This window comes from Pagrus major, chromosome 2, assembly GCF_040436345.1.
Source record: "Pagrus major chromosome 2, Pma_NU_1.0".
Classification (NCBI taxonomy): Eukaryota; Metazoa; Chordata; class Actinopteri; order Spariformes; family Sparidae; genus Pagrus; species Pagrus major.
Window position 1 is genome coordinate 14,813,382 of NC_133216.1, and position 21,141 is coordinate 14,834,522.

The window sequence follows — 21,141 nt, forward strand, 5'->3', positions numbered from 1 at the left end:
GAGGTTCATTAGTACTGACTTTTTTTCTCCAAATGTTTGACAGTGCTGATAATATTGTGACCAAACAGGACCGGTCCAACCAAATATCACTGATGAGTCTGCAATTACACTGCAAACAGGAGAAGTTCTCCAACTAAATTGAAGGCCGAACAATGTGTCGATTAAAAAATCAGTTGTAACCAGCTCTCTGAAGTGTGGTCTTTCATTTTCTGGAGAAATTTCTTCATCAGAAGTCATACCATGTAAATATGTTGGGTTTTAGTGTGTTTCTCCACTCATCTCCCATTGACTTCAATGTAATGACCCTTCCTTCTTTTTTAAGTTCCTTGGTTGTCGTAGCACAAGTAACAAGGAAGTTGCTATTTAGGGTTTGTGATGTGGTGGCTGTATGTTGAGTTGATCTTTGCCTTTACAGCTCTCTGTGGAACAAAGGCCTACAACAACTTCACCGAGCTCTGCTGTCAGTCAACTATTGTAGCCAAATCTCCACCAAACGCCCAGTGCTGTGGTAAAGGTGAGCAGAGCTGAAACAAATATCCTAAGACCTTACATTTCAGCCAAACAAAGCAGCATTTTAAAGAAGTCTGCATACAATGTAAACTTAGCATCTTGGTGAAAAGCTGTGTTGTTCCTGAAGTTAAAGTTATAAAGTATCATTGTGTTTGTTTCCACAGAGGCTTATGATGAGCACAAGCAGCTGTGCTGTGGTCCGATGGATAACAGGACAGTCCTGGTGAGAGAATCCAGTCATCACCAGTGCTGCGGACATAAGCAGTTCAACACTAAGACTCATTGCTGCTGTTGGACGAATGGATCTCTTGACATACATCATATACACGCCAAGTGCTGTAAAGAGGAGTCAGGTGCGTCTGAATGTCAACTCTTAAAAGAGACCTATTGTGCTTTTTCATTTTTTTCCTTTCCTTCAGTGTTTTATATATGTTCGTGTGCATGTAAAAGATCTTGAAAGTTAAAAAGGTCAATCAGACCAAATCAGACGTTTATTTGATCCATGGACTCAAGTTCTGGAGAGAGAGGCTTTCTCCATCTGCAGAAAATTTGCAGTTTGGGTATTTCTTTTCCCCTTCTGGTGTAGTCTTCTAGCAGAGTGATGTTGTTTTAGGCACCACGCAACATAGAAACTCAGAGCAATTTGTCTGACCTCTGAGTGTTTGTGCGTGTGTCTGTGTTTGTTTTGGCCTATATGACAGTATCTGTTTCACCCTGACACCAAACGTGCCATGTCAACCAGCGCTTTTTAAAAAATCTGTATTTAGTTTCATTTTATGAGTTTAGTGTAAACGGCTTCAGCAACAGAACTGTTGACCAGCAAATCTGATGAGCGGCTTATGTGAATGGCCACCACAGCGCAACATCGGGTTTGTGTTTCTCCAGAAGTTGATTCTGATCGAAATTTTACAACAGCACTACTGCATTTTTTCCAGCAACCTCTATGGTCCACACCACCGTAGCCTTAATGCACTACCCACAGTCAAAAAGAATGGGAGGACTGGCGTTTTCACAGCAATTACTAATTCAGACTGAATGAGGGCTTAGTGCTCACAGTGTCACATCTTAAAAGAGAGCTATTATGCTACTCTGTTGTTGTTAGCGTGTGCTGGCTCAAGCGTGTGTGAGCTGACCAATCAGAACAGACTGGGTATTCAGGAGGAGGCACCTTAAAGAGACAGGAGCTGAAACAGAGTGTTTCAGACAGAGGGGGAATACAGAGCTGCAGTGCTGGACAGTATGAGAAGTCTCATGTGTTTTTTGAGCATTAAAGTATGTAAACCTATTCTAGTGGTAAAAAGGTATTTTTTCTCAATATTGGATGGGCTGGTGGCTGGGCCTGTACCTGGACAGTGATCTGCCTATTAGTGATCTCAGGGGGGATGGAGAGGAATGGCAGGTTAACAAGGTGGATGTATTTTTGTCATTTTCCTAACAAGGCGGATCGTGTCCCACCTCAAATTGCCTCTTGGTTCTCATCAAGGAACCTAACAAAGAAGCGAGGTTCATTAGTACTGACTTTTTTTTCCAAATGTTTGACAGTGCTGATAATATTGTGACCAAACAGGACCGGTCCAACCAAATATCACTGATGAGTCTGCAATTACACTGCAAACAGGAGAAGTTCTCCAACTAAATTGAAGGCCGAACAACGTGTCGATTAAAAAATCAGTTGTAACCAGCTCTCTGAAGTGTGGTCTTTCATTTTCTGGAGAAATTTCTTCATCAGAAGTCATACCACGTAAATATGTTGGGTTTTAGTGTGTTTCTCCACTCATCTCCCATTGACTTCAATGTAATGACCCTTCCTTCTTTTTTAAGTTCCTTGGTTGTCGTAGCACAAGTAACAAGGAAGTTGCTATTTAGGGTTTGTGATGTGGTGGCTGTATGTTGAGTTGATCTTTGCCTTTACAGCTCTCTGTGGAACAAAGGCCTACAACAACTTCACCGAGCTCTGCTGTCAGTCAACTATTGTAGCCAAACCTCCACCAAACGCCCAGTGCTGTGGTAAAGGTCAGCAGAGCTGAAACAAATATCCTAAGACCTTACATTTCAGCCAAACAAAGCAGCATTTTAAAGAAGTCTGCATACAATGTAAACTTAGCATCTTGGTGAAAAGCTGTGTTGTTCCTGAAGTTAAAGTTATAAAGTATCATTGTGTTTGTTTCCACAGAGGCTTATGATGAGCACAAGCAGCTGTGCTGTGGTCCGATGGATAACAGGACAGTCCTGGTGAGAGAATCCAGTCATCACCAGTGCTGCAGACATAAGCAGTTCAACACTAAGACTCATTGCTGCTGTTGGACGAATGGATCTCTTGACATACATCATATACATGCCAAGTGCTGTAAAGAGGAGTCAGGTGCGTCTGAATGTCAACTCTTAAAAGAGACCTATTGTGCTTTTTCATTTTTTTCCTTTCCTTCAGTGTTTTATATATGTTCGTGTGCATGTAAAAGATCTTGAAAGTTAAAAAGGTCAATCAGACCAAATCAGACGTTTATTTGATCCATGGACTCAAGTTCTGGAGAGAGAGGCTTTCTCCATCTGCAGAAAATTTGCAGTTTGGGTATTTCTTTTCCCCTTCTGGTGTAGTCTTCTAGCAGAGTGATGTTGTTTTAGGCACCACGCAACATAGAAACTCAGAGCAATTTGTCTGACCTCTGAGTGTTTGTGCGTGTGTCTGTGTTTGTTTTGGCCTATATGACAGTATCTGTTTCACCCTGACACCAAACGTGCCATGTCAACCAGCGCTTTTTAAAAAATCTGTATTTAGATTCATTTTATGAGTTTAGTGTAAACGGCTTCAGCAACAGAACTGTTGACCAGCCAATCTGATGAGCAGCTTATGTGAATGGCCACCACAGCGCAACATCGGGTTTGTGTTTCTCCAGAAGTTGATTCTGATCGAAATTTTACAACAGCACTACTGCATTTTTCCAGCAACCTCTATGGTCCACACCACCGTAGCCTTAATGCACTACCCACAGTCAAAAAGAATGGGAGGACTGGCGTTTTCACAGCAATTACTAATTCAGACTGAATGAGGGCTTAGTGCTCACAGTGTCACATCTTAAAAGAGAGCTATTATGCTACTCTGTTGTTGTTAGCGTGTGCTGGCTCAAGCGTGTGTGAGCTGACCAATCAGAACAGACTGGGTATTCAGGAGGAGGCACCTTAAAGAGACAGGAGCTGAAACAGAGTGTTTCAGACAGAGGGGGAATACAGAGCTGCAGTGCTGGACAGTATGAGAAGTCTCATGTGTTTTTTGAGCATTAAAGTATGTAAACCTATTCTAGTGGTAAAAAGGTATTTTTTCTCAATATTGGATGGGCTGGTGGCTGGGCCTGTACCTGGACAGTGATCTGCCTATTAGTGATCTCAGGGGGGATGGAGAGGAATGGCAGGTTAACAAGGTGGATGTATTTTTGTCATTTTCCTAACAAGGCGGATCGTGTCCCACCTCAAATTGCCTCTTGGTTCTCATCAAGGAACCTAACAAAGAAGCGAGGTTCATTAGTATTGACTTTTTTTTCCAAATGTTTGACAGTGCTGATAATATTGTGACCAAACAGGACCGGTCCAACCAAATATTACTGATGAGTCTGCAATTACACTGCAAACAGGAGAAGTTCTCCAACTAAATTGAAGGCCGAACAACGTGTCGATTAAAAAATCAGTTGTAACCAGCTCTCTGAAGTGTGGTCTTTCATTTTCTGGAGAAATTTCTTCATCAGAAGTCATACCACGTAAATATGTTGGGTTTTAGTGTGTTTCTCCACTCATCTCCCATTGACTTCAATGTAATGACCCTTCCTTCTTTTTTAAGTTCCTTGGTTGTCGTAGCACAAGTAACAAGGAAGTTGCTATTTAGGGTTTGTGATGTGGTGGCTGTATGTTGAGTTTATCTTTGCCTTTACAGCTCTCTGTGGAACAAAGGCCTACAACAACTTCACCGAGCTCTGCTGTCAGTCAACTATTGTAGCCAAACCTCCACCAAACGCCCAGTGCTGTGGTAAAGGTGAGCAGAGCTGAAACAAATATCCTAAGACCTTACATTTCAGCCAAACAAAGCAGCATTTTAAAGAAGTCTGCATACAATGTAAACTTAGCATCTTGGTGAAAAGCTGTGTTGTTCCTGAAGTTAAAGTTATAAAGTATCATTGTGTTTGTTTCCACAGAGGCTTATGATGAGCACAAGCAGCTGTGCTGTGGTCCGATGGATAACAGGACAGTCCTGGTGAGAGAATCCAGTCATCACCAGTGCTGCGGACATAAGCAGTTCAACACTAAGACTCATTGCTGCTGTTGGACGAATGGATCTCTTGACATACATCATATACACGCCAAGTGCTGTAAAGAGGAGTCAGGTGCGTCTGAATGTCAACTCTTAAAAGAGACCTATTGTGCTTTTTCATTTTTTTCCTTTCCTTCAGTGTTTTATATATGTTCGTGTGCATGTAAAAGATCTTGAAAGTTAAAAAGGTCAATCAGACCAAATCAGACGTTTATTTGATCCATGGACTCAAGTTCTGGAGAGAGAGGCTTTCTCCATCTGCAGAAAATTTGCAGTTTGGGTATTTCTTTTCCCCTTCTGGTGTAGTCTTCTAGCAGAGTGATGTTGTTTTAGGCACCACGCAACATAGAAACTCAGAGCAATTTGTCTGACCTCTGAATGTTTGTGCGTGTGTCTGTGTTTGTTTTGGCCTATATGACAGTATCTGTTTCACCCTGACACCAAACGTGCCATGTCAACCAGCGCTTTTTAAAAAATCTGTATTTAGTTTCATTTTATGAGTTTAGTGTAAACTGCTTCAGCAACAGAACTGTATGAACATATATAAAACACTGAAGGAAAGGAAAAAAAATAGGAAAAAAAACATACACTGAAACACAGCATCTTAGTGAAAGTATCATCCTGCTATTTTTCACAGAGGCTTTTGATGACGTCAAGCAGTTGCTTTGTGGTCTGATTGGACAGGACAGGACTATCTTGACGAGGACATCTATTGATCACGAGTGTTGTGGACATGAGCAGTTTAACACTAAGACAGAGTGCTGCTGTTGGACAAATGAATCTCTCCAGATACATCCTAAAAGCCCCAGTTGCTGTGTAGAGGAGTCGGGTACGTCTGCAGTTTCCTGAAAATCTGCTTGAGAGCATACTCTCAGGTGTATGTTTAATATTCAACATTTTTAAGCTCATCTGCCCTCATGAAATACAGTAACATAAGTTATTACCCAAGCTTTAGTTCATTTTAAAATTCGTGATTTTCTTTATATAGACTGGCAATAGACTAGTTTTGCTTTTATGTATCATGAAGTAAATGTGACATATGCACAAGGTAATGCCAACATCAGCGTTTAGATTGCTTGCAGGCATGAAGTGTTCTGGGAAAATAACAGCTGAGTGTTGATCCAGTCAGACTGGCACCATTTCTGTCTACTTTCACATCTCCATTATAAGCTAAATTAACGAATAAACACTTTGTCGTGTGCTGTTGACAGCTGCTACTTTGCTGAATATTATGTGTATTTTTGTTGGCCAGTTGACTTTCCCTTCTCAGGAGGCTCAAATGTCTGAACATGCACGATGAGTCAGATGAACATGCTCCTGTGTTGTCTAGACAGAAATGCACACAGTTTCATTTCTATAAGTTTTCATTGAATGAATCATGTTGTTCTTCTGTTTTCACGACCATGCACTCAAAATACCTTCTGCTTTGTGTCCACAGGTGTGCAACCTCTGGTAAGAAACAACTTACTGTCTTCAACAGACCATAGCTGTGTCAAAGTTACAGTACATGCATTCTAACTCACTTAAACAGCATATCTACTATCTGTAAAATAACAGAGACACCTGGCATCTTCAGTAATGTTGTTTATCAGTGAAGAGTTACGCTTATTTACTTTCTTTTTCTCTCCTTTTTTTTTTTTTTTAAAAGAAACCTGGATCTCAACCCACCTGGTAAGTCAACAAAACATCTTAACTATCAAGCTGAAACCAACCAAACTTTTGCCGCACACTGACAATTATCCCATTTTCAGTCACAGCAAAAAAACAAGTGGTTATATACAGTATTTGCCCAGTTTGGGTCAGTGGAGCTCTGGTGCAATACTTGGCGTACTCTACCCAGAACCATGGAGTTGTTCTGGCACAGTGTTTGTGTTTGGTTGTTTATCCAAACTAAGGCAACATCATGTAACTTTTGTACTTTAAAATAATAGCTTCAAAATCATGTACAATGTCTTGTAATACGGTGAATGGTGTCTCCGCCCACCTATCACTTGTTTCCTGTAATGCTGCATTGGTTAAGACACACCTTCAAGCAGGTAGCCCAGCTGTGGTGGAAAAGCCACCACACAGCCAGTCAAACCGAGTAGAGCCAGGTCGGCAGATGTAATGGAAAAAAGGCATATCAGACTGTCACCTCTTGAGGTATAATGTGACTCGGGGCTAGGTGGTTTGCATGCTAACTTCAATAGACATCCCTGCCACACAATATGTAGATGTCTTTAGGATAATGTTAGAACAACTTGCACAAATCAACATTTGAAAATGTGCTGCAAATACACACAACACAACCAAATACAGAAACACACTGCAGAACACTCTCACGAGGAGAAACCTGCTGATACAGAGTTGATGCAAACACACAAACCCCAAAAACAAATGTGACAGAAAAACGCTGCTTATCCACTCAACACAGCAGAAGTTCTCCAGGCCACTAGCGGGAGCGATCTCCACCGACTGCAAGAACCAGGACTTTAATCTGTTAACAGATTACATGTTTACAGATGTGGTCAGAGAGACTAAATGCATTCATATTATAAACTGCATACAACACATCATAGTTGTAGTCTGTTGTATGCTACCAAATATTTGCATGTGTTTTCTTAAATTGCAGTGTATTTGCCCGTCGACCATCGTACTAACAAGCCTGTTGAATTTCTTTCCTCATGAAACATTTACAAAGCAGATTTTGAATCCTGCATTCTTTATATCCATGTTTACTTGCATGCACTCTTCCTCTTCTTTGCATCTGCTGGCGCATGCTGCGTTCAGTAGAATAGCGTTAAAGCATTAGCAGCAATGAGTTGCAGCTAACTGGTGTGCTTGGTAACCTTTAATCCAGTTAATTTACCAGAATCAAGCACACTTTTGGTAATTTTGTTGAACAAAGAACTGCTTCCATGCTTTGTGTTGTATCATAGTGATCATCTGTGTTTGTGTTTGTTTTTTGTTTTGCTTTTCTCTGCACACCTATAGCACTGAGCCAGAAACAAGTATCTGTGGGTCATCATGTTACAACCCAAAGGAGTTTCGCTGCTGTGAGAGAAAGCAGTCTAATCTATGCTGCATCTCAGGTATGACAGCAGGCGTGTTTGATACGTGTGTGGGCGTTGAATCTGGCACTTCTGATATTGCTTCTGCACAAACATAACAGGGCGGTTTGAGCTGAGTTGTCCGTTTTGATTGATGTAGACGTGCAAACTGCTTTCACCAAAAATTTCTCCTTCAGGGAATATGATGTCAGCAGCACTTACCTTGTAACTGTCCCTGAATGTGAAGGGATAGACTATAATTATTGCGTGACAAGAAATTAGACCTTAAAGTGAAACTCCAAAAAGCCACTTTTAAGATTTACCGTGTTATCGTTTTCAAGTCAAAATAATTTTCAATGGCGTGATAGGGGCAACTTTACGGTAGCATCAAAATCGCTATTTTTAAAACACTAAGAAGACTCGACACAACATGAAACTTTGCTCGTAGTGTCACCAAGGTCTCTACACGTGAACACGAGCATTGAGAACATTGTTTGTGTCAACAGAGTTTACTAAAAAGAAGGTTAAAGCTTAGTTCTAGTTTAATTTGATTTGATTTGATTTGATTTGATTTCAATTAAAATAATTTAGTTTAATTATCCGTGCATTTATATGGAACTAAGCTTTAGGAGCTTTCCACCTTTACTCTCCTCCATGTTACGTCGCATTCGGGGATCGACTCTTCTCAACTGGCAGGATGGAGGCGAGCGGAACAAGCTACTGCTAGCGTGAGTTGTTCAAAAACCTTCTTTTTAGTAAACTCTGTGTACACAAACAATGTTCTCAATGCTCGTGTTCATGTGTAGAGACCCTGGTGATACTACAGGCAGAAGTTTCATGTTGTGTCGAGTCTTTTTAGTGTTTTAAAAATAGCGATTTTGATGCTGCCGTAAAGTTGCCCCTAGCACGCAATTGAAAATGATTTTGACCCGAAAACGAAAATACGGTAAATCTTAAAAGTGGCCATTTCGCCGTAATTATGCTTTTACACGAAGGTTTGACTCGGGTTCCTTCACAAAAAAAGCCTAGGTTGCATTTTGGCGAGAGTTTCACTTTAAACAGTCTGCTGTGCAATCAATGCATACAGTCCCAAATCTATATCAGATCAAAAAACATCTAAACTAAACACAGAAAATAGAAGCTGCTAAAATGTACAACACATGATTGTGAAAGGTTGAGATGATAATCATCTACTTGGTTTCCTTCTGGGGTGGAGAACGTACAGGTGGAGGGATTACAGATGGTTAGGTTGCAAATAGGCTTCATTAGAGTTCATCACATTCATTTTTAATTAATTAATTATTTTTATTTATTTAATTGTTTGTACAGTCCCGAGTTCCTGCAGGAGGGCTGCCAAATTATTGTTACATAATATTTCGAAAGTTTATTTTTTTTAAGTTTAAATGTATCTGAAAATACACATTAACATGAATCCAACATATCATTAAGGATAAATTTGTTAAACAATTTTTATTCAACATTGATGATTGTCTGCCCACGATTCCTCGTGCAGTCATGTGAGCAGTCTAACTTAAGGCTGGGCTGACACTACAGGACTTCAAGTCCTAACCGACTGGGAAAACAAGTTGCATCACACACACTAAGGGATGTCATTAAGATTATCGTGCCAGAGAGAGTGATGCAGCACCTCACGTGAACTGAAATGTACACCAATTAGGACAACTTGCTGCAGTAGTATTTAAACTTCACTGTGAGAAAAAAACAAAAGCAAATGGTTGTGGTAACGAAGGGATTACGTTGTCATAGTTAAAAGAAAGTAATGTTGATAGTTGGTTTTAAACAGGGACCGAGCCTGTTGACACTGTTGTTTTACCTTTGAGGACAGTGCCAAGTATGCGTCTCCACCCCCTCCTAAATTTGTCAAGAAGTGATGATTATCTTCATGAACACATCTCCAAAAATCCCACAGTCCCACAGGTGCATGTACAAATGAGTTTGCACACCCAAGATATGAGCCCTGAAGCTGAACTGCTGATCTTTAGTCAGAACAACACTCTGAATTTGGGTGTTGCTGACATCCTGTCCTGTCTTTCTGCCGTCAGAGAAGTTTCCATGCATTTTTTTTATTGTTAGATCAATATCAGGGATGATCAGTGGTGTGTGTTGGAAAGGAGGGCAGGATGTCTTTTTAGAGGTGTAGCCTCTGTGCTGTACGGGATGGATACAAGCAACTATTAATTATTAAGCAGTAAACTATTTGGGATGTTTGTTAAAAGCCCCGTCCATGGGGAAATTTTCCAGAGTGGAGAAAAGCCCTTTTTCTTTAGTCATTTATTAACCCATACATATTTAATTATTCCTCCTAACTGCTAAATCTCTGCTGCCCTGGAAACCAGACATACAGATTCCCACCCATTGCCCTGTGGACATTAGAGCGTAGGCTGTCACATGTTTGTGTATCACAGAGGCATTTTGCCGAGAAATAAGGTAGCAGTGGTGTAAACATGTTTTTCACATACACCCACACTGATAATTCCTGTATCCTTCTCATTCACATCCCTCCCTCATTCCTATCTCCCTCTGTTTAGGAAAGTGTGATGCTGCCCCTGCAGTGTATAACCCAAGAACAGATGTCTGCTGTGACGGACGTGTATCTGAGAGGAGGCGTAGACCAAATCAAGTAATGAACTTACTCTTTAGACTTCAGCTGGGTGTGGACTTTCAACAGTGCTTCTTTGTTCTTCTATGCTGTGAAATGAAACCCTAACCCTTTTCCAGTGATGTGTGTGGGAAAGTAGATAGAAGAAAAAAAAAGGTTGAACTTGAGGTTGAGATTGTTTTGTTAGTTGCTCCTTTCTGTGCTCTCTGATAAGAAGGACAGCTCCCCCCAAAATCAAAAATACACAATTAACCTCTTATCTGTAGTGCTATTTATTTATCTAGATTGTTTTGGTGTGAGTTGCTGAGATTTGTAGATATTGGCTATAGAGATACAGCCACCAACCTTGTGACTGCGGTGAAGGACACATGAAAATGAAAGGCGTTCTCCTCGGCTGAGCTGTAACTCCCTAGCTCAGAACGCTTAGTGAGCTAACCTGTTGTCCCAGAGTAGATGCACACTTCCTCTGCACGGTGATACAGAAAGAAAATAGCGCCAACATGAAACTTCTCACAACAACCCCTGTGGCTTATTTTGAGTAACTGGCTCATGATTTCTGAAAAGAGACATTGCTGCTGAGTTTTAAAATGTATTTTTTCGAGCACCACAAGCCGAGTGCCATCTAGTTCCATTATATTCAAGAGGACGCGAAAATCTCCAAAAGGGAATGAATTTGGGCAGATCGGTGTCATCTCAGATGGGTTTGGGGAGAGAGTTCCAGAGGGTGGGGGCAGCTATGGAGAAGGCTCTATCGCCCCAGGTCCATCGCTTGGTCCTGGGAGGTGGAGACAGTTGCTTGGCATCTGAGGAGCCAAAGCTGCAAGCAGGTAGGTGAGGTAGGAGGGGGCCTGGTTATGGAGGGCTTTGTGAGTGAGGAGAAGGACTTCGAAGTTGATCCGTTGTGGGCCAGGGAGCCAGTGGGAGCGAGAGTGGGTGAGCAGACGAGAAGCAGGCAGAATTCTGGATGTACTGGAGTTTATTTAGGACTTTGGATGATGTGCCATAGAAAATGCTGTTGCAGTCGTCGATTCGCGATGTGATGAAGGCATGGATCAAAGTTTCAGGAGAGAAGGAGAGGGATGGGTGGTGACGAGCTATGTTTTTTAAGGTTGAAATGCTGCAAAGAATGATAAATGAGTCCCAGAGCTGATGGCAGTGCATCACCATAAAAAAAAAAGACTCTGCTGTTATAGCACAGCTTTGTTGAGAGAGCTCGGAGCTCCACCCACGTCCTTTTATACAGTGAACGAGGATGCTTGTGCCTAATGGACAGAAATATGTGCTGCCATTGACTTCGTCAACACTTACCGCTTGTGCAAAAGGAAATTATACAATACATATACAAGCAGTGCCGTGGTAAGACTCCTGCAACTTCCCTCATAATGTCAAAATCCATGCTTTATATATGTTCCTATGTGTATTTGTATGTATGTGTGACTGTGAATGCCTGTGCCTGTGTTGCTGCAAACTATACTGTGTTTTCTCTGAGTCGTTAAGTGCTGTGGAGAGACGTTGTATGACTTGGTACAATCCAGACTCCTCTGTTATACAAGGGCAGGGGAGAGGGGATTTAGTTTTCCTAAACTGACTGCTGTTGTTTTCAGCACCATGGCTCACCGGGACACTGCTGTGGGACTGAAGTCTATTGGCCTCATGCTGAGATCTGCTGCGATGGACACAGGTAATTATGCTTGCGTGCGTATTTACACGTCCAGGAAAGTGCTGATGAAATTCAGTGAAATGGGAACAATTTTTCTCTTTTTTAATCAACTTGGCATTTTGCAGTGTCTGTTATGTGTCCGGGCTTGTGTGTTTTCCACAGTCAAGGGAGGAGGCTGCATGGAAAATACTTGATATTATTGTCTCTTTGAGCGTGTGAACATACACGCACAGATAAGTCCAGACATTCCAGCAGCAACGCTGACCGGTGTTTCATTAGTTTTTTCCTGGCATGCTTTAAAAATGCACCCAGCTAGGGAGCCAAGGAATGTCTGTCGTCTGGGTTTGCCGCTGCTTTTGTGTTTGTGCCTCATGCTTGATTGAGTACGTGTATGTTATGTCTCTTACGGTTATGCCTGCCTTCCAGCTATAAACTATATTGTAAGAGGGCTCTGATATTTACAAATCACAGTATGTTTGAGTCTGGCTGTCAGAGTGAAGCTGCATTAATCAGTATTTTGAAACAATTAAATGACTGTGTAATCTAAAATATGTTGTTGGTGAGAATTATCACCCAACTCTCAGCTTTTATCCTTTAGGTCACAGTTTTGGTGCTATGGTTAGCCCTGTATTGGATAACATTAAGATTTTCTTCAGATTTGTATTTCTCAGACAGATGTGTTTCCAGCTGTACTGTTGCTGCACACATCCTGTCTAGACACTGTGTTGAAGAAGTTATCTTACAACCTGACATTAAGTTAACTGAATGCCCAAAGGAAGCATATTTTAACTCACTCTCTTCTTAATGTTGATTATCTTGCCTTTTTGCAAGAGGCAACAGGAGAGCATTGTCATCAGCCATTCCCCTGGTGAAATATATGTTATGTCGTGGTTTCTTGGACCCAATGCAGAGATCGGAGGCTGAAATCAGGGTTAAGGGGATTTATTTAGCACGGAGAGTTTGTGGATGGAAACAGTGGACGAGCTTGGCTGGCAGGGTGGCAGGAAGGCAGGCAGGTTGGCAGAGTTGTCCAGGAGCAGCACGGATTAGTTTTTTGACAGTAGCAGAATTGCGACTGTAGCAAGTAACTCACTATCACTATCTCCATTCACAACTTAAGACACTACTGATAATATCCAGCTACAGAAAAGGTACGCAGAGCGAAAGTTACTGACGCACTGAGTCGTTGCTAGTAGCATGTTTCAACTCTCTCGTTGCCAATCTTTGGTCTAAACTGTCTTTAACAAAATGCAACCCTGATTCCAAAAAGTTGGCATGCTTTGTTAAACATAAGTGTTGTGTAATGTACCGTTCCACAGGTGCAGGTCAAACTGCAACTGATGCGTTCTGTTTTTGTTTGCGTTTTACATGGCGTCCCAAGGTCTTTTGAATCGTGGTTATAGTGATAATACCTTCTTTATCTCCCTCACCTGATTCGATGCTCGCTCTGTTTCTCCACCCAGACATCCCAAAGAAAAAAATGTGCACTGCTGTGGAGCTCAAACCTACCACATTAAGAACCCACAGATGAAATGCTGCGCTGGGACACTGTACAACCTGACACTGCTGGGACATGAGGCGCAGTGCTGTGGGTCCATACTGCAAAAACCACAGGTATTATTATTATTATTATTCTTGTTACTGTTATTATCGTTATTCCTGTCCAAGGCATATATATTTGTACCCATTCAAACTTTAGCAGTGTTTCCCACACATATATTTTACTTGGGCAGTCTGCCCAGGTATATGAACGGCCGACCAGTATATTTGGCGACCCATTTTAGTATTTAAAAATTGTATACTACATAATTAACAAGCTTCCTCCACACGGGGCTCACCTGTTGTTCTGACAACAGAGAAAAAATCCTAAACACAAGTTGTGTATTTATGGCAACTTCATAAAAAACTTACTGCTGACGAAGAAACCGTTCTGTGGGAAACACTGTTTAGAGTATGCAAGCACAGTCTGAAAGACGGGCCAAGCTCTGTCAAAAGTAACAAAAATATGCTTTCAACAACTCCAAAGTTTGACATGTATATGTATATTTATATGCATATTTACAGTATACTGGCCATCGATGTGACCATTCATATTGTTCATAATATGATCTTTATAATTAGGATGTTTGCTGCTCACATGAGGAGAAGACGGTGCTCTGGTCTGCCAAGACGGGATTCAGATGCTGTGCTCACCTCTACTATAACACCTCTCTGTGGGCATGCTGTAAGGGGAAGCTGAGTCCAGTCCACCAACCAGGACACCATCAGAACAAGATGGGTCAGTTGTACGTTGCTTGGATACTTCCTCACAGAACTGAATCTTTACCACATGATTTATATTCTAGTTCCTGCATCTTAGCAATAACATGTGTGATGTTCATTTTCAGAATACAGACTTCAGTCACTGAACAATCTGAGTGAACTAGAACTCTGCAAAGAACGTAAGATATGACTTTATAACTTTGTTACAAATACTGTTTATGAATGGATTCTCGAAGAGGTCATATTATGCTTTTGGGTTTTTGCCTTTCCTTTATTGTGTTATGTAGCATTTTCATGCATGTAAAAAGTCTGCAAAGAGAAAAAAGCCCAAAGTCCATGCCAAAGGGAGTTATTTTCTCCCACAGAAAACACTGCTCCTGCACTGCCTGAAACGCCTGGTTTGGAGTCGAGCCTTTACTTTCCTAACTTATGTGCATCACTATGTAACAGACGTTATATAAATATATATTTTTATTTATTTATTTTAAAATATATATGGCTACATCCTGCCCGTTAAGTAATGCACATGTGCAACTCTCACCAAAGATTGAACAGAGGTGAGATGTCTCACTCCGTAGCTAAAACGAAGCGTTCAAGCGGAGTGTGGATGCTGCAGCAATGTACCATATGAGAAAAAGTATGTGTTTTTTGAAAATTTAAGTATGTAAACCTATTTTACTAGGACCCCCAAATAAAAGTATGAACCTGAAAATTAACATAATATGACCTCTTTAAATTTTGTTTGTTTGTGTCCCTGTTTAGTGCGAGTGGGGACGGTGGAAAGTGTGTCCTCGCACAGCACCGTGTTCGGCAGGGTTCTGAAATTTCATGGAGGAAGAGGAGTTGTGGAAGCTCTGCCCTGGCCTTATATCCTGGAAGCACCTGATCACTGCAACTCCCCCACACTGATCCCTGGAAAGACCTATTTCTTTGATGCAGACAATATCTTCACTGATCCCAACCATGACTCTGTTCTCCAGTCACTCCATTTCATACTTTGCAAGTGCGGTCATTGTTAGGTCACAGCTGGTCGTGCCATGTGTTGGCTGGCATTGGATAGGTTACTCGTCAGTCATTACTTATTACTCATTGGAAAGGTAGTTACATTACCTTACTAATCACTCATCAGCAGCAGTTATTACTTACATTACCTGTTACATTACTTTCTGTCACTATCCATCTCCTTTAAAGGTGCCTTTCAACAACTCCGATGCATTCCCACCCCGTGGTTTAAACATGTAGCCTGCTATGAGCTATGGGCCAGTCCTTTCTGGCTTTCTGGCTTTCTGTTCAGCTGACTCAAGAACAACCTAATACCCCCACAAACAGCAGCTCTTACTGTTTACACCGAGGAGACGACAGTGGTGACTCTGGACAAGCCTTGCACATGGCTAGATCATTGGCGATAGCGTCTTTTGGACAATTCCCCTAAGGGCAAAGCTAAAGTTAAAGGTTAAAATGATATTCGGTTAGAAAGATGATAATTTAGACTTCACTAGTACACAATTAAATTAACTGAAAACATGACAGAATTCTTTATATTTAAAAGAATGGTACTATTACTGTAATATTAATAATAATTGTAAAAAAAAAAAAAAAAAAGACCACAAACAACACTTAACAAAACCTGGTGAGCTGACCAAGAGAGCAACATTAACATTACAGCAATAAACACAATAGAAACAGATGTATGAAACTGTCAGCACACTATCAGGGAAAGAAACAACTTATGATGTGCAAACAGGAACAACTTTCAAAAACCGTTTCAGTAGAGATTTAAGAACAAGTAGAGTACTATTCTTGTGATCTTTTGAAATGTACTTAATGTTGGGAAATCATCTCTGACTCTCCGTTGTTCTGACTTGAGAGGGCATGTGAATCTTCCCAGTTGGAAAAACTTTTTTTTTTCTGATAATTCCGGCAGCACATGAATGCACAGCAAGTTAAAACGTCCCAAGCAGTCAAATAAGCCAACACTCCAACATGTTGAAGTATCCTAGACACACTAGGACACTCACAATCACTACGTTTACGCTGTCCTACATGGTGCATGGTGACATATTCGCCTGTGTACTGTGAAGTATACGGCTAGGATGAACTCCCAAAGATCAACAGCAGCAGAACAAGCAGTACCAGCTGAGCTGAGAAGAAGACGACAGACTTAAAGTAGCTGATTTCGTCTTTGCTGTCATGACAGCTTGTAGCATGCAAAAAAATATATCTTGATTTTCACATAAGCTAAACAGCTATCAGCTAACATTTATGTCTTTCATTCTTGGGCTGAAAAACATAATAAATTATAGCCATTTGCACATACAACTGTGTACAACTGTACTGTATGTAAATAACGTGATTTGATAAAGCTAGTAATTGATAATCATTTCTTAAAAATATCAGGGATACAAATATGCTACAAAGAACCAAAACACCAGTTATTATAATTATCGTTCCTTAATTGCCATTTTTCATGTAAATGTAATTTCTGTACTGTAATACACAGTCAAGGGAATGGTACTGTACATTCCTCTGTGAATTTAAGTTCAGTGCGTGTATGAGTGACAGGAATTTAAGCTAGAAAACCCATTTTCATTACACCAAAAATATTTTCAGTAGAAGCAACAGAAACTCATGAGATTGCATGTTTAAATGTTTTTAACTGCATAACTGGTATACACAATTTTATATTGCATGTTTATTTTTAATATATAAGAGAAGATTCCTTCTATGTTTTTAAATAAAGTTATAACCAAATAAAAGCATTCAAAAGGAAACCTGTTGTGTCTTAACTCACTTATTTCTTTGCTTTTTACCACTAGTGGAAACTTTTCAGTGGTACTTTGACATCGCAGTGCTACTGCTGTCAGTTCAAGTCTTGTCTTGCCAGAAAAAACCCATTTAGCATGGAAGAAATTGGTTAAGCTTGAGGAAGGGGAGGGATCCCACTCCTAGGATTGACAGATGTGCAATGGATGTACACGTGTTCTGATACAAGTACATTTAAAAAAAAATGTGGATCCAGGAGGTCAAGCAGGCAGTTGCCATATGTCACCTCAGCTCAGACAAGCCTGAATTGAAAGAGAGGAGACGGAGGGAGAGTCAAGGAAGAGAGAGAGAGACACAAACTGTTTGTAGCTGGAAGGAAACAGGGTGTAGTCTTTATTCTACAGCCTGTTGGCAGTTTTTATTGCGTGAGCCTTTCTGGCTCCGTTTCATTCATTCATCCACACAATACCCAAATTCTAAACTAGTTTCAATTCAATTGAAGTAAATCTATTTTGAAGCACAGTCAAGAATGGGAAGAAGAAGTAAAATATGTTAAGGCCCTTCTTACAATAACCCTGAACTGCCACAACATTAAAACCACTGACAAGTGATGTGAATAACATTGATCATCTCATCACAATGTGATGTTCTGCTGGGAAACCTCGGGTGCTGTGAATGCCACTTGACACGCACCACCAATCCAAACACTGTTGTGGACCAAGTACACCCCCTCATCACATCAACACTCCCTGATGGCAGTGGTCCCCCAACAGGACAATGTGCCCTGACACACAACAAACACTGCTCAGGAACAGCTCGAGGAACACAATAAAGCACCCAAGGTGTTGATCGGGCCTCCAAATTCCCCAGATCCCAATATGATCGAGCATCTGTGAGACGTGCTGGAGCAGAGCAGGTCTGATCCAGGAAGGCCCCATCCCCCAAGATACAGGACCCAGAGGATCCACTATAAAACGCCCTGGTGCCAGACACCACAGGACACTCTCAGAGGTCTTAAGTCCATGTCTTGACAGGTCAGAGCTGTTTTGGCTGCACAAGGGGAACCTTCACAATATTAGGCATGTGGTCGTAATGTTATGCCTGATCGGTGTATATACATACAGGCTGGAAGACACATATGTGTACGGTAAGGAAAGATTAAAATAGTAGCAGGAAAATATAAAACCATCTAGGTGCATAGCAAATGTTAAGGAAAAGTAGAAACAATTTGAGTACAATTAAAAGCCAGAGAGTAAAAGTGGGCATTGAGGTTCATCTTAAAAGCCTCAACTGACTGGAGCCTGTCTAACCTCTGGTCGGCTATTCCAGACACCACAGAAAAATCTGTGTCCCCAGCCTTCTTTTTTTTTTTTTACCTGGCATCACCAGCATGCCACGGTGGGAGGATCTAAGGGGTCTGATGGGGTGAGATCATGGAGGGACTTAAAGAGAGAATAAAGAATTAGTATTTTGAAGTTGATCCTGAAATGAACAGGAAACCAGAGTAGGGATCTAATAATGGGGGTGATGTGGTCACTGTGAGAGTTACAGTTGGCCAGCCTGGATGATATTCATGCCTGGATGACTCTTTCTGACTCAGAGGATGTGAGGAAATGTCTGATTTTCGTTATAAGCCAGCCAGTTGTTATGTTTTTAGAGACAGTTTTGTAGTTCAGTTACAGCGGTCTGATATTGAGGACTGAAGAAGCGATGTTATGAGTTTGGATAACTCTTCCTAATGGAAGCATGTAGAGACAGAAAAGAAGTTGACCTAAAACTGAACCCTGAAATACATGAAATATATGCAGACGTGGAGGATAAGCTGCCAATAGAAACAGTGGCATGAGAATCTTATGGTCGACAGTGTCCAAAAAATTTTAATAAAAAATATGTTTTTTAAAAGCCCCCTCTATTAATGCTTTTATTTAATGTCTTTTTATTTAATATTTTACTGTGTCATGTTAAGCCATGGAGTCCACTGCAATCGATAGACAGATATGTACCCCGTTCAAAATAAAATATATTAAAATAAAACTTTTTGCCATGATTTTTCATGTGTTTAAGAGTACAGACAGACATTAAAAAACATTACTTTACTTTACTTTAAGCACGGTCTTTAACACTCAAATACCTCTGAGTTTTGATGTTCTATACCTGGGTCTTGTCTCTTTTTTGGAACGTAGGAGCGAGATAAAGCTGTTGCAATTACTCTAGGTGGCAAGTAAGAAAACAATTACAAGGAGATGGTTAAGCCCGATTCAGCCTACCCTGGATGATTGGATTGGATTACTCTAGAGATATTTAGGTGGAAAAACTGACCTATCAATTAAGAATCCAAAAGGACAAATTTGACCAAATCTGGAATAACTGGATTTTATTCATAACCCCCACGAGAGCAGACTTTATTTGATCTCACTGGTAATATTGTTTTGTAAATTACTTATTTAATATCTGACTGGTTATTGATGATTATTTCTATGACAGCAGCAGCGGGCGACCACCCTGGTTCCTGTACATAGTTTCATGTAAACTGTTCTACCTACATTTAAGCTGTATCAGAGTTCTCGCTAAGTGAACATGTAAACCTCATCTGGGTCTCTTTATCCCGGGCAAATTGTCAGTTCTGTCCTTAAGAGGATAATGTGTATCCACTGTTGCTACTCTATCACAATTGCTGTGAAATTTAAGTTATTAGAGGAGAGTGGGCAATACAAAGGACAAACGTAATTTGACCCACGATCCATGACTATACTTTCTTTGGACTCGTATGCCTGGATGGCTGGCGATTTGTTTGCTTCTGTTTCCACCTTGAAATGTTGGTTTTGAGTTAGTCCAATAAATTATGATTTCCTTGCTTTAACTTCTTGTGACATCACCCGTTATTTGTCATGTCTTTGAGCCGGCCGTTACACTGACAGTCTTTCACCTGGTGTGGCCAATCATTCCTGTAGCTAAACACATATCCATGATAAAGGATATGATCACAGATTTTAGAACTAGCAATATATGATCCTACACTTATTAAAGGTGTAAGTTATTGAAAAAATGGCCAGAAGGTAGCTCCAGAACTATAGGGGGCAGCATAACGTAAACTGCTGCAACTGCAACTCACTCCAGCATGAGAAGACTAGAGAAGACTCAACAGGCAGGGACAGCAGGTGCATCAGCAGTGGGTGAAAATGGTGTGCAGAGTTGGAATATTTTCATGTAACTCTGTGAATTGAGAATTTATTTTGACCAAACCAGAGGTGATTGTGGAAAAACCAAACCAAGACTGTTTTGGTGGGTTTCATTTAATTCTTGTTGAGTTTGAATGAAGTGTGATTTACGAGGCGGTGAAGCTCATCATAGCTTGGTAAAAGAAAAAAGCTTGAATCCAAAAGGTGTATGATTGTATTTTTCTGTTTAGTAAGGGAAGAAGAAGTAAGAATATTTACTTTCATGAAATTTTGTGGCTTCATTTTGTTTATTTACTAGACTAAGTAGCAACTCATTGGTTTTTCACCTCCTAACTGAAACTGGGGCTGTCAGACTATGGCCTCTTGCAGTACAAAGTGGTATCGTGAGGCAGGACGGGCCGGAGCTAGCTGGTTAGCATGCTATATTCAGGAGACATCTCTGCAACACAATACATAGATGTCTTTGACTTAAAGTCAAAACTGCTTTCTTCACATTCTGTTAATAATGTTAGTTCATGTTTTGAATATTTTAAGCTGAAATCCAGGCCCTATGTTACATATTGCTCCCTTACAGACGAGGCTGTTGACTGTGTAGAAGCTACAAGTATCTTGGGACAGTCATATACTCTAAGCTGACCTTAGCAAAGAATTCTGTGGTAAAAGTCTGTCAAAAAAATAAATAAAAGAACATTAGCACTTGTTTCTTCTCAGAAAACTGTACCATTTTCACATTGATAAGACCACGATGATGCTCTTTTATCAGGCTTTGATTGAACCAATTTTGTCTTTCTCCATTGTGTTAAGGTTTTTTAAACAAAAAT

The 21,141-nt window shown here is 40.6% G+C and overlaps 1 protein-coding gene across 1 annotated transcript; it reads left to right on the forward strand.

Moving 5' to 3' along the window:
• Window positions 1-6,460: 6,460 nt before the first annotated feature.
• On the forward strand, window positions 6,461-17,149 carry LOC141014903 (uncharacterized). The gene is made up of 8 exons (XM_073488846.1): window positions 6,461-6,478; window positions 7,781-7,878; window positions 10,386-10,477; window positions 12,061-12,137; window positions 13,580-13,730; window positions 14,238-14,394; window positions 14,504-14,557; window positions 15,141-17,149. Exons 5-8 carry the CDS (start codon window positions 13,644-13,646, stop codon window positions 15,395-15,397), a joined length of 555 nt encoding a protein of 184 aa, XP_073344947.1. The 5' UTR covers window positions 6,461-6,478; window positions 7,781-7,878; window positions 10,386-10,477; window positions 12,061-12,137; window positions 13,580-13,643; the 3' UTR covers window positions 15,398-17,149.
• The last annotated feature ends 3,992 nt before the right edge of the window (window positions 17,150-21,141 follow it).